The 14,516-nt window shown below is 42.1% G+C and overlaps 1 protein-coding gene across 1 annotated transcript in view; it reads left to right on the plus strand.

Moving 5' to 3' along the window:
* Positions 1-14,087, plus strand: part of FAM124A (family with sequence similarity 124 member A) — a 40,909-nt gene extending 26,822 nt beyond the window's left edge. The window contains exons 3-4 of the mRNA XM_035542812.1: positions 1,001-1,740; positions 13,290-14,087. Coding sequence (XP_035398705.1) covers positions 1,001-1,740; positions 13,290-14,087 — 1,538 coding nt within the window. The remainder of the gene's footprint in view (positions 1-1,000; positions 1,741-13,289) is intronic.
* Positions 14,088-14,516: the final 429 nt, after the last annotated feature.

Here is a 14,516-nt window from a genome sequence, read left to right on the forward strand (position 1 = left end):
ACCATTTCAGCAAAAATATCCAGAGTACCTGCATGATTTATTAAACTGTCTTGGATCTCTCTTTACATGCTTCTCTCTTGGCATGCAGCTCCAGCAGAACAGAAGTGATAATTCCACCCGTGCCCTCCATCCAGCCATTGCTCTGCTGCTGAGCTGTCAAAGAGGTTTTAGGGACAGCAGCACACACAGCCCCTTTTGAATGCTCCCAAGGCAAAATAGGGATTTCTTTTCTTCCTTGAGTAAATGTAACTTTTTGTGCTTCCTGCTTTTACCAGTCATCCCTAATCTTATAAAAACCTTGAAGCAGTAGTACTGTAGTTATGATTGTCTAAGGACATAAACAGTGCAGGATTTGTAGGGAGAATTAATATCTTTTCCTGAAGAAAGGCTTGTCTGCCTGAAGACTCATCAGCTGTTTTTTTTCCCCAACTGTACCAATTGGTCTAACAAAAGATACTGCCTCTCCCTCTAAACTTTGCCATATTTATTAAAACAGTTGCCTTCAGGACACAGAACACTTTTAACTTGGTGGAAAACTCCGGTGTCAAGGTGATAGAGTGGAGTTCAGCGGTGCAGCAGTGCAATTTCCAAACCCCAAGCCAAGTGGCAAATTAAAACAAGATGGGATGAACATTGTCCACTCCAATTGTTCCGCACATCATTAGTGTCCCTTCCACCCCAACTCTATGTCAATATTTTTGTCTTTCCTACCTCTTAGCTGTAGGAGGCAGCTATTTCCTAACACAGAAATACACTATGGGTAATGTCGTTTGGGTCCTTTCCCAGTAGAAACAGCAACTGTTATGGCATGCTTGATGAAACTTCTCTGTCTTCTGATTACTTTCTCGGTTGCTTTATGTCTGCACATTATTTTTGCTTTATTGTGGGTGAGCCTGAGAGAGGTAAAAAAAAGCCCAGTGTGACTGAGTAGACTGTTTCTCCGTCAAGGAAATCAGTAGGTTAAAAATCTTAAAGGATGTTTTTCTTTTTACACTCCCAGGTGAACTTTCTGTGGAAGAGATACAGGACCCATTCCTCGTTAGTGTCCATATTATCACCGACCCAGGTGAATCCAAGACTCTTCAGCAAGCCATCGATAAGCTCCTAGCCTGGATCCACCCGGACCTCCAGCTGTTTCGAGTCTCAGAAAGACGCCTGTCCAAGAAGCGCAGGAAGCCAGGTAAGGCTGGGGTTCCTCAGCCAGCCCTCGCCGTCATTCTGTTCCTGCAGGAGGAATATGGAGAGGAGCCCATCTTGCAGCTCCACGAAACCTTTCAGCGGCCACCTTGGCATTACCACCACACAGAGCGAGTGCACGGGAAGTTCCTCCCTTACATGCCATGCAGCCAGGACTTTTACACCTTGGCTCCCGAGACCCCTCTGTGGGCCATTCGCCCAGTGCATTACGGGAAGGAAATTATCCGCTTCACGATATACTGCAGGAATGAAAACTACACCGACATTTTGAAGTTGTATGAGTTAATACTGAAAAGACCGGTATGTCAGAAAAAAGCAGACTTTTGTGTTTTTCCTGTCTATTCGAACATGGAAATAGACATTCAGTTTTCTTTAAAAAAACTTCCAAAGGGCCAAATACCAGTGCCAACCGAGTCAGCAGTGCTGGAATTCAGAGTGAAAGATGTCGGACAGCTCGTTCCTCTCTTGCCCAACCCTTGCAGCCCAATTAGTGAAGGCAGGTGGCAGACTGAAGACCACGATGGAAATAGGATCCTCTTGCAGGTAAGCCCAGTATGCCGGGAAACAGAAGAACATTTATTGACTTTGTGCAGAAAACCTTAATCTAGAACAGCAACCAGAAGAGGAGGCTTTTCTATTGCTCTACTCTAGGTGAAAGAGGAAGGACTTGACTGCTAAAGAACTCAAAACCCCTTGCTGTGTAACTACTCAGAAAGGCAGTTGAGATGCTATCCAGGTATCATTGAACCTCAGTTTATGCAAAGAATGATTTGAGATGAGGTGGCTATTTAAAGGAACGAGGGGAGAGGGAATTACAAGCCCAAGTGGAGAAATTTGGCTGATGGGTGTAGTTTTATAGGAAATATGGGCACAGAACGGACAGTTTTATAAAATAGCTCTCAGTTACAAGATTTTTATGGGAGACAAGCAGAATTCCTGAAGGTACACATTATTTTCTAGAATCAGTTTGAAAAAACAAGGTGACAGGCTGCACCTCTCTTTTTCACAGTGATTATCAGGATGGAGGTGGAGGAAAGGAGGTGAAGGAAAAGAAATGCAGCCTGGGAGATATATTCCCACAGTCTGTCCTCTCAAATTAATCTCAGGTCCTCATAACCAAGTCCAAAAAGAGAATTTATTTGTTAGCACATCTGTAGGCATGATATCTGGACAGTGCATCAGCATGCACTACATCCAAAGGAGTTGAGCAGGACAACAAGCAAAAAGCTTTCAATAGCTCCCTGCTCTGCAAAGGGATATGTCTGGCAATCCAGAACGAGGTTCACGTGCATTCCTTCACAGCAGAGGTGAAGGAATTTATTGCTGCTTAGCGTGAGAAACAAGGAGTGCAGACCCTCACCTTTAGAAGACTTTTGTTCAGATTTTGAAGTAGGGTATTTTTTTTTTTGAGTGCATTTCATTCATGAGCTCAGCTTCCCCGCCTTTCTGCCAAGGTAGCCACCAGTTTGTCAGGATTACTGACTGCAGTGTAGGCATATCTGTGTTAGGCTGAGATAACTTGTAAACATAAGCTTTCAGGAGCCACCACAATACCTTTAGACAGCACCCACTTTAATCTATATCCCTTTTCCCCCAATCCTTTTTCTGTATGTGTTTGTGTGTTTTTTAGTGTTTTTTTCCTCTCTTTTTTTTTTTTGAGGGGGGGTAGGTGTTTCCTATGTGATATAACTTTGATTTATGAGATCTTTGCACTGGTTCCAAGTAAATTGAATGGAAAGAAAAAAATAAAGAAAAGAAAACAAACAGACCTTGTAAATAAGGCTTTCAATTTCCAAACAGCAAATTTTCAGAAATAACAGGCACTGGGCAGTGCAGAGTTAAAGTGAGATTGCCATACAGCATGCTGAAGTAAGCTTTGCAAAGTTAAAACAAGATTTTTATCATGTGCACAAAAGAGAAGAATGAAAGCCTGTTAAGTATGGCCTCCAAATGTGATTGATTTTCACTTCTGTTTTCAGTGAGGGTGGTGATGCTGAACAGGAGAGCAAAGTGGCAAATTGGACTGAGGCTACAGAACTGGAAATTATCACATAGAATCATATAATCATAGAGGTTGGAAGAGACCTTCTGGAAGTGGGATGAGGCAAAAGAAGTTTAATATAAGCAAAATGGAAAGAAAACAGACTTTGTGTCTAACATGAAATTGTAGTCATGAAGTCTAGGCCTTGGTATACAGGTCTTAATAATTTTATACAATCAGAATTAGAATCAGGAAAATGTCCTGTTTGTACTCAGACAACTACAAATCACCCTGCAGCCTGCCCATGACAAGGGAAATGCAATCTCCGGTGTGCTTCAGAGTTCATATCCCCTAAGGAGTGTGGGCAGTGCTTGCACCATTTCTCAGGGTACTGAGGGTCTCACCTGTGCTCAGTCCTGGCCTCCAGAAAGGTGACTTTGGAGAGGCGCAGGTACAGGAAAGGGCTCCCAGCACATGCAGAAGAATAGAGGCTGCCTTACAAGTGAAAACTGAAGTAGGGCCATGGGAGCCTTGCCAAGGTCAGTCTGAGGGGAGCTCTGACTGTGCTCTGAAAATACATCAGAACCTCAACAGGAGGAATGGGGAGAGGCAATTTCACCTACGTGATTCTTCTGGCACAGGAACAAAAAGCCGCCAATAGATGGATTTAAGTTGGCAGTTGTTCATATTGATGGCCAGCCACCCAGGGGGTGCAAAGAGGTTCATACCTTAATTTGAGTCAGGGTGCTCAGTTAAGGAAAAGGAATTATATGATGGGGTATGGGTTATAGAAAGCATTTGATTTGGTGATCCATGGACTCCTTATGTTCTTCAAACTCATTCTGAGTTAAAAACAAATTACAGTGTCTACCCTTTAAAGCAAGATAGAGGACTACCTTTTGACTTCTCATATAATAGTGCTTTTAACAACATTATCGATGCCACAGCATCAGTAACAACTTTCACCTCTTTGCAATTATGCAAATCCAAAGAATGACTTCATCATAGTTTCCAGCCTGCACATCAGGGGTGCTTAGCAATCACTGGCGTTTTTTTATTTACTGCATATTGATACTGTACTTTCTACAGAGTAAAATTACCAATTATACCTAAAATGTTTGATTTACATCCTTGTTAATAACAGGCAGTGATTAATGTTTGAAATTGGAAGATACTTCCATGATTAGACTAACAAAATGTGACCTCTGTGTTTTTGCTTGTGTGCTTACAGGGACTGGGATACTTGCCAGCCAGGTTGATCCATGTTCTTCAGAATTACATTTTGCAAATGGAACTATCAAGGGGCACAGATAAAGTCAGTGCAAGAAAAAATAAAATTATTCATGGGCAGGATAAGTCTGTTCAATATCAGAGACCTCATTCCTTCATTTGCTTGGAAGCTGTTCAAAATTATTTTGTCACAGTAACTTTTCTAGTGGCAAGTTAGCTCTGGGGTGCACCTCTGTGCCAGCCAGGGTGAAGTGGTAAGGAAGACTTAAGAGCATGACCACACCCAGTGGGAAGACCCATGCTGCATCACCACTGCTAAGCCCAGGAGCAGGAGATGTGGGGGCACTTGTAAGAGCAGTGGGAAGAACATATAAATTTTGTAGCTAAGAATATACCATATCTTGGTATACGAAACATACTGCTAGTTTTATAGGTCTTGTCCAAATTCCTGGTTGCCTCTGGACATAACCCCCACAGAGTGCTAATGAATTTGCATGCCTGGCAGTGCAGTGTGGGAAGCAGGAGAGGTTAATAAGCGATGGGCTGGCTTGGCCATGCATGGTTGGGAAGCAAGGAGTAGTGAGCAGAGAGAAGAAAGAAAATGCACAGAGGGATTCTTGAAATTAGGAGAGTGACTTTGCGTAAGGAAAATAAATAACAATACAATTTTGGCAGAATTTCCCAAACACTTCACATGGGGTAGGGATGCAGACATATTTGGGGGGAAGGTAGACAGCAGACAATGAATTACTCAGTGCTTAAGCATGAGATCTAGTGCCATTTTACATGCCAAAGGGTAACTGAGACACCCAAAAGAGACCTTCTGGCAGATTAGACTCAGAACCTACAGGAATGCCAAACAGGCAACCCTAGGAGATATCAAAATGGATCAAGCATCTATGCTCAGGCACCTGATTCATCCTGCAATAACCAGTTTCTTGCTGAAATCCCTCCCCCTCCACCATCTCCAGTACCAAGAAACAGACAAACAGTACCAAAAAGCCAAGATAAATAAAAAAAAATCCCAAGAAATGTCCAGTTTGCTACAGGTCTTTGCTAATCCTGCCTGAAGCAATGCAGTCAGATCTGGCATTGTAAGGCTATTTATTATGTTGATGACCCTATATTGTTTATGGAGTGGCTATTTTCTGCCTAGTGTTGCTTTACAGAACATCATAGAAATAATAGTGCAAATGTTAACTGATTGTAGCTTTTAATTAGAGGGATTTTTTAGCCAATTTGCTGAGGCAATCAACCAATGTTTTTCTTACCTATGCTGGGCAACTGTAATCTTGAGTTCAGAAGTGATATAATCATATTCAGGAAACCTGCTTTATTAACTGAAGCATTGGTTCTGAGAAAACATTGCATGTGGACCCAACCATTACATCTCATTAACCTGCTGCTGTGTGCTACCTGCAAGCCGAGGTCTCTGCTACCTTGGAGATTTCTCCATCGCTCAGTGTACAAAATGACTGTTACACATCTATGGTTGACCAGTATTCATCCCCTAATGGTTTCATGAGGTCAACTGCAGTCATTTATGTACAAGATCGGTATGTTATTGTTGCCTATGTCCTTGGAGTTGCCAGAAGTAAGTCTGTGTGTGCAGATGGATGCCACCTGCATTTTGTGAGAGGCATTTGCAGCGCAAAGTGCCTGAAAATGAGAAACAGCATGAAGGTTACAAGCCTACACAGACGTCAGCAAATATGTTATACAGAAAAGGGATTCAAAAGCTTATAGCTAAAAACCTCTATGTTTATTCAGCGTAAGATATACAAGTGTCTGTGAGGCTCATGAGCTCATTACTTCATCCCCTTTTGTCTGGGGCCATGAGGAGAATAAAAGTGCCCTTATTTTCCTCAGGTTGCTTAAAACATGTACATGTCTTCATGGAAAGTGATGTTGTAGTCAATCTTCTTAGTCAAGATAGATGAATGCAGAAATCAGGGAGAGATTTTTCCATGATCCACAAATAATGAAACATATTTTAGGCTGAGGGAAGGGAGTAGAGGTAGTGAGGTAGTGCCGTCATGCAGAGCACTAGTGCTTGGCCATAACTAAAGCCAGGAGCTAGGACAAGAGGACTCTGAAAATGCAGAAAATACCCTGTGTTAGATATATGGGCAGCAGGAATGAGCATTATTGAGCTGCTAAGGGTAAAACCGATTACCAGATCTGAGGTTAGGACAAAGTTCTTCCTTTTATTCTTCCAGCCCCAGCTGAGACTAAAGGAAACATTTTACTCTTCACTTCAGCACGTACAATGGTTTGTATCTCAAGCCTATCTTGGCCAGCAAGAGCCAAATCTTGGAGGCTCAGGTCCACCTCTGTTTCTGCTCAGAGGTTCAGGACACAGATCAGTGTGGTCATAGTGAAATTTACTTCAGGTGACCTTCTAAACCCTGCCAGACCTCATGTGGGTCTGCATTTCCTATGTCCAACACAAAGCAATATTAATTCTCCTTCCCTTAGTTTACACTTCAGGTCCTTGGTGGTCATTCAACATTTGTATGATCTTGATAAAACATGTAAATAATCTAGGAGCATTAGTCAATTTGCTTCCTTTTAAGGGTCTTGGGCTTTGTGGCATTATGCTTGGGTTCTGTCTTATGGCTCTGCCTGAAGCATACAGCATTTAGTCTCTTAAATTTCCAAAAACTGAAATGCTTTTGTCCACTTGAAGTGTCAGCAGGCTCAGTAAAGAAATGGCTTAATGATTTTTAAAATGATAAACACAAGGTCAAAGTGGATGATTTAAATGTCTCTGTGTAGTTTTATATTCTGTTAAATTATCTAGTCCTTGTTACTCAAAGGCATCACTGACTACAAAATCTGGGAAATAAAGGAAAGAAAGCACAGTCTCACAAATACAGTCTTGTGTCACTACAGTTAAGCATATGTAAAAGAGAGAAAGAGAAGCAAGTAAACCAGGAAGCAGAGAAGGGGAAGAGGAAGGACAAAAACAGGCAAAGAGGGGGCACTTTGGAAGATAACTCTTTGATCTACAAGAAGGAAAATGGAGGTGAGTAAAGAGCTTCAAGCTTGCTTAGTGCAGATAGAGCAAACCTCAACACAAAGAAGGAAGAAAGGCAAGAAAATCATAAAGGACAAACAAGGATATATAAAGTCACTTTTGCAAAAATTTCTTTTGGGGCGACAATTGGGCCAGTCAAGTCAGGTGCCTTAATCTGAATTAAATAATCTGTCTAATTCTGGCTTCCTGTTTTCAAAATCTTGCCCTTTATTTTCCTTTCCTTTTAGTGCCATAGGTGTTTGATTCTTCTTAGTGCTAATGATTGCTTTTGGTCAGGACACAACTGAGTCAGTCACTAATTCAAACAGGAGGTAATTTTGCAATTTTTTTCTTCACCCCAAGGTACATTTTTTCTGTCTTCTCCATTAATGCAGTTATCTTTCATGGCATGATAAGATCTCTGATAGCTCTATACATCCAGCAAAATCTCTTGACAGGGAATATCTGGTGTTACAAAACACACAACCATTTTAGTTTTGTAAACACATTATGTGCCACTTTTCAAATATGTTCAATTCAATTTTAAATTGCATTTGTGGATTTTGCCTTTTGATATTCTGCCTTCTGAATACATTGTATCTTGCAAATAAGACTTTTTATTGTGATGTTAAGACTAGCTTTTGCCACATTTTCTCCAGTTGATTTTTTTTTAACTTTATTTTATATCTGTATCAGTCCCACTGGTTTAAATACCTCTAAACAAACACCATTGTGCTGCTGTTGAGCAATGCTGGCAAAATCTGAGTTTGCAGTGCAAGAACTGATTTTCTCATTGCAGCACTCACAGTTTGACTGGTTATAATCTTTTTCTTAAAAAGCAGATAACTTAAAAAAGACTACAGGATTTTTCTTGTCCGGTATGGGCAGCCCATGTGAAGTTGCAAGTACCTCTCTGTTCACCCCAGGTTGTTTACTGCATTCCTGGATATTTGTCATGAAATTCTTCTGCAAACTATTGTAATGCACAGAGACTCTAAATCCTTCCTGGCTTCACAGAGATTTGTGCAGAGATTACAAATGAGTAGCAGATTAGCGCTAGATGAAAAAACCCATTCTGTTAGAGAGCTGATCGATTGAAGCCACAGCCGGTTTTGATACGCGCATTTGTGGCAGGATTTGGCAGATCTCTCTCCCTGTATTTGGAGTCATTAAAAAAAACAGCTTTCCTGGTGTGGTGGAAGCTGTGTTGGTGATGCAGTCATTTAGATAGAGGCTTTGTTGTCTCAGGTGCTGCTCCCCTGACCAGCATCTCCACCATGCTGGCTCCTGATGCAGGCAGCTGGGTCAGGCTGCGGTGAGAGAGCAGGTAATGCAGAACGCAAATGAGGAGAAGGCTGCAGAGACTTAAATAAAGAAAAGAATTCATTAAAAATACAGCCTATGGGACTGAAAAGCCAAGGGAAGAGTTGAAGAGCAGGGAGAAAGCTGAAGAGCAGTTGAACGCGCATGACACACAAGTAGGTCTTGCTGTTTCCAGTCCCACAAAGCCCAAACGGCAGCAGCAGATGATCATCTTTCACTCCTGGGGCCTTGTTTCTCCTGTGAACACAAGGAAATCTGGTTTAGTTGTTAAACTTTCAGGATCTGTCATGCGCTGTACAGCCAAAACAAAGAGGAGCCATCACATGAACATCCATATACAGTGCTGGGGTGGTAGGAAGGAGTACGGTCAATGGGCTTGGCACAGGGCTAGGAGCTAGTTTTGCCTGAGTTTGAATCCTTGTTAAATCATGGAATCCTCTCTGTGATCTCTGACAAGCCACAGAATGTAGATATAGAAAAGTCTTATTAGTCCACATAATCCGGTTCCCTACAATACAGGATTACTCTGTAATCTTTTTTACTGGTATTTCATGAGATGGAGCTCTACCCACAGGATGTGTAAATATTAGAAAGAGCTCAAAACAGCTATTCTTGTGTCTGTGTTTTATTCCCAAATTGGTTAAGACTAAGTGGTTTCCTAATGTCCAGTCTGAGCCTCCCCAGGTGCAGCTCCATGCTGTTCCCATGTGTCCGGCCATGGGTTTCCAGGGAGAAGACAGCAGCGCCTCCCTCTCCACTTCGCCTCCTCAGGAAGTTGTAGAAAGCAATGAGGTGTATTTTTTGACAATAAATAAGAAAAGCAAATTATTACCATTGTTTAAATACATGAAACTCTTACTGGTGTGCAGAATATCTCCTGTACACACCAGATCAAAATGAATACATGGGAGTTATCTCTGCAGGCTTTGTGTTCAGCTCCTGATTGTAGACACCTACAATGGTGTATAACTGTAGATGTTTTTTTCCATGCGCTACAGTCTGTGTTCTAATTTTAGTCAATGGGTATGTACTCACTACAGCCCAAGGATCTACAGAGCAATTCAGCTAACCCAATGCAGCAGTCTTCTTGGAGGAAAACTGAATTGCTCTCCAGGTGCCACTGACTGTGCTAACTGGACAACTAAATCGTACTTGTGATGTCTGTGGACTCTGTTTTACGTATACAGACAGATGGTATAGTCTGCTTAAGGTAAAGGAGAGGTTTTCATACTGCCCACTGCTCCTGTGCAAGTGCCTGGTCTGTCCCCAAAAACCTTGTTTCCATGTAGTTTTGTCTGAGTGTTTACCAGTGCTTGTGGTCCCACAGACCTTACCCTTTCACAAACAAGAAGACTGCACTTAGTGCAACCTTGGTTTCTCTAGATGCCTAATCTGCTCTATTATCAACAAAGTCTGCTAAAACACAAAGACAGCATGGAGACATGCCAAGATCAGGCAGTCCATGATTTTTTTCTCTGAGAGGTGGGAGAAACATGAGGTACTTCTGCTGATTCATCAAGAGTAGTGCCTGATTCCATGCAGTGTATCTGATATCAGAGCTACTGCTCAGAAAAAAAGCAGCACCCTTGGTTAGTACAACCAGCAATACAATGAGGGATACAGAATCACAGAATCATCTAGGTTGGAAGAGACCTCCAAAATCACCGAGTCCAACCTCTGACCTAACACTAACAAGTCCTCCACTAAACCATATCACTAAGCTCTACATCTAAATGTCTTTTAAAAACCTCCAGGGATGTTGACTGAACCACTTCCCTGGGCAGCCCATTCCAATGCCTAACAACCCTTTCAGTAAAGAAGTTCTTCCTAATATCCAACCCAAACCTCCCCTGGCGCAACTTTAGCCCATTCCCCCTCGTCCTGTCACCGGGCACGTGGGAGAATAGACCAACCCCCACCTCGCTACAGCCTCCTTTAAGGTACCTGTGGAGTGCGATAAGGTCGCCCCTGAGCCTCCTCTTTTCCAGGCTGAACAATCCCAGCTCCCTCAGCTGCTCCTCATAAGACTTGTTCTCCAGACCCCTCACCAGCTTCGTCGCCCTTCTCTGGACTCTCCCGAGCACCTTGACGTCCTTCTTGTAGCAAGGGGCCCAAAACTGAACACAGTACTCGAGGTGCGGCCTCACCAGAGCCGAGTACAGGGGGACAATCACTTCCCTAGCCCTGCTGGCCACATTGTTTCTTATACAAGCCAGGATGCTGTTGGCCTTCTTGGCCACCTGAACACACTGCTGGCTCATATTCCGCCGACTATCAACCAGTACTCCCAGGTTGACCTTCTTCTACAAGTTCATCTGAATGGGGTGATCTCTTTCAGGATATCTCATTATTATTTCTGGGTTACCCAGAAGTGTCTTCAGCTAAGAAACAACTGGTATTTTCTTCATAGGCACAAGTCTTTTATCTTGTTGAGTGAGTTGTTAAATGAATTAACTCACCGATTGCATAAATAAAACAGTGTTGCATATAGACATCAAACATGACTTCTGGTAATGTTTTGTTGACAATTTAACTCATTTTATTTGATACTTTTGCACTATTGATTCTGTATCAGTTTATCAAACTGCTGCAGTACTGTGGTTAATGTACTCATGAATTCATTTAATTCCTTATGGCATTAAAGAAAACAGCTTATTTTATTACACAGAAATAGGTTATGGATTAACATACCTCATTATGGATACATTGCAATGTATACATTCAACTATAATGCCTAAGTGAATTCCTAGGGATTGGCTGTCCTATAAATCACTTCTAGCTAGGCAATCACAAACAAGCAAAAATCTTTTACAGATGTGAAAAATCTTTTTTTTTTTCCTGTAAAATCACATCAATAAAAAAGAGAAGATGGTTGTGACAGATCTGGGTCACTAAGACAATACGATGTGCACTAGCAAGATGTTAGAAGCAACAATGTATGGAGTTCTTTTAGAGAAAGAGTATACAAAAAGACCTCCTTGGCTGCCAGGTCTCATCCCTTTCTATCATGTCATGTAATCTATTTTGTAAAACAATCAAGCTCCATCTTTATCCATTACTTGCCCCAGAAGGCTCTTCTACTTCTGTCATGATTAGAAACCTTTTATTAGTTTGTAGTACATATTTCTTAATGGATAGTTCATCTTTTTTTTTTATGGCTCCATCTTTTTCAATTTGATTTTTTTTTTCATATAGGGGTGATTTAAGTCATGTGAAGCATTCCAGCTGAGGCCTTACCAGTGTTGTATGCAGTACATTAATACTTTTTTAACTAACTTAAGACAGCCCAGAATCATGTTTCTCACAGCCTTGTCACTTTAATAGCACATAGTGGCCAAGATCCTTAATTCTTTCTCCTCTGCTGTTTCTGACTGACAAGTCCCATAGCTGAGATTATTGCTTATTCTCAATGGTATGTTATTCCACATTTTCCCATTAGTTCCTCGCCCTTTTGGAATGGAAAGCTAGTGTTTTGAATTATGTGAAAAATTCTAGTAAGAAGAATCTAAATTGAAATTTTAAAAATGCAAACTTCTAAAAGCCTTGCTTAGATAAGTGGGATAATGAAAAATGTTGATTGCTCTGACACTAGGGCCTCAGTTTAGTTATCTGCACATCAGTGTCTAACCCCATATGAAGGCCACCTGACCTCCAGCTGCTTCTTGAGGACATTGGCTCTCTGTTTTTAACAGCTGCTATCCCTGTGCAAATGCTCAAATATCTGGCAGATAGACAACTGAATCCAGCTCAAGGGGTGAGATACAGGCCCAGATTCAGATCAAAAACATCAGGGCTCTTCATTGTAGGAGTCTAAAGCAAATTAGATGTCTAAAGGTCAACCACTGACCTGATCTAGTGGGTGGCGTCCCTGCCCATGGCAGGGGAGTTGGAACTAGATGATCTTTAAGGTCCCTTCCAACCCAAGCCATTCTATGATTCTATGATAAAGCTGTCCTTAGGAGTTAGTTTATAGAGCAAGTGGATTCTGGAGCACACTGCTCAGTTAACCAGATGTAAAAGAGAAAATGAGACAGAGCTGAAAGAAGCTGTATATTCCCATTGAGATGACAGAGAATGAAGTTGCTTGCTAAAATTGCTTTTTGATGTCTCAGAGGAAAAAATAAAAACGTGCACCACAGTAATGAAGAAATGAGAAATAAGAATGGTAGTACCATACATCTCCCATTTATTCATTTTTGTTCTTTAGATTTCTCTATGGCAGTAAAGTTGGAAGGCAGGGTATGAATGAATCTGAGCAAGTCAATAGCAAGGGAGGATTTCGAGCTAGTGTAATTCAGCCCGCAAGGCAGGGCTCCTCTACCATTTATTCTTGTTGTCTTCAAGGCTCCTTATGTAAATATTTGGGATTTTGGCAGGGTAGTTTCTCTTTGTTATTGAAGTGAAACATTTGCTGTGAGCATACTGAATGAAGTCTGCTTCATAATTATTTGCAGTAACAACTCAGCAACGGAGACTTACGGTTGTAAGACTGCCAACTGTGTATTAATATGATCTTCTTTTCCCCCTCTCCTGCTGCAGCAAGCACGCAGTTGGTGTAGGAAGTCTGCAAAGCAGAACAAGCAACCATATCCATCTGTGTCAACAGATTCCCGCTTCACCACTTTGCCAGGCTTTCTTCCTCAGAGCCACCAGCCTGTCCCTGAACAACCAGAAGAAACGAGTCAAAACAAGGTACATCACGCAAACGGCCTTGGTCATCATCTTGGTTTCTCCCAGCAGGACTTGAGGCACGGTGATCGAGGAGACTTCACTCGCAGATCCAGCAGTGCTTCTAGCATTTCGTGGTCATTTCAACGAAGCAAGTCTCTGTTCTGCTTGCCCACAGTGAGCACCTCCCCAACCTCAGAGACTGTTCATTTCAGTGAACCATTTCAGTTTTCAAATACTGGGTCACCTGCAACCAGGTTGAAAACATGGAGATGCAGCCCCAGGCTTAACATCGATGATTTGGAGGGTGCACAGGAGACTGATGTAGACACGGGGAGGAAGCTGTTCTTCTCAGACCTGTCTGTGGTCTCTGCATACTCTGCCCTGAATGGATTTTGTAGTGACTTGGAAGCCTCTCTTCCCCCACAGAAGCAAACTATGGCTACGCAGGCTGCTACCAGTGGAAGGCCTGTATCTGTCATGTGCAATACCTTTGAGCCTGGGGATGGTTCACTACCTTCTCTCTCTGAATGGTCTTCCAGCTCATTTAGGTCAGCATCTCTCTCCAAGCAGCCCAAACAGCCTTCGAGAGCAGCCCCTTGTTCTCTGGATGACTGTGGTAGCATTTACCCAGCTTCACCAACTAACGAAGAAGAATTTTACATCTGAGGTTTCTCTGTCTCCCAGGGCAAATGTGTTCTTCTTGTGATGTCCATGGTGGGCCTAGTCTGAGCTTACAGAAATTTCCTCACGAAGAAGAAGGTGATGCAGCAGAGCATGCTAAATATTTGACAAAAGCTCTCAGATCCTTCAGAGATGGGTGTCCCCAAACTATGTACTGTAAAGCAGTCTGAGCTGGTGCCCAAAACCTCTGTCCTGGAGGGGGTGATCTGTACCGAGGCTTGTCCATGGCAGTGCAAGGTGGATGGTTTCTGTGACCGATCTTTGGACTGGCAGTGAAGGAAATTCCAGAAAAGATGTAAAATAATAGAATTTTCTTTGGCAGAAACTGAAGAGTAATTTGTGACACCAAACAGCTTCAACTTTTCTGGGAAATTATTTTAACTATGGAAAGATATCGGGAGAAAGGGATCTTCT

This window comes from Cygnus atratus, chromosome 1, assembly GCF_013377495.2.
Source record: "Cygnus atratus isolate AKBS03 ecotype Queensland, Australia chromosome 1, CAtr_DNAZoo_HiC_assembly, whole genome shotgun sequence".
In the NCBI taxonomy this organism is placed as follows: domain Eukaryota; kingdom Metazoa; phylum Chordata; class Aves; order Anseriformes; family Anatidae; genus Cygnus; species Cygnus atratus.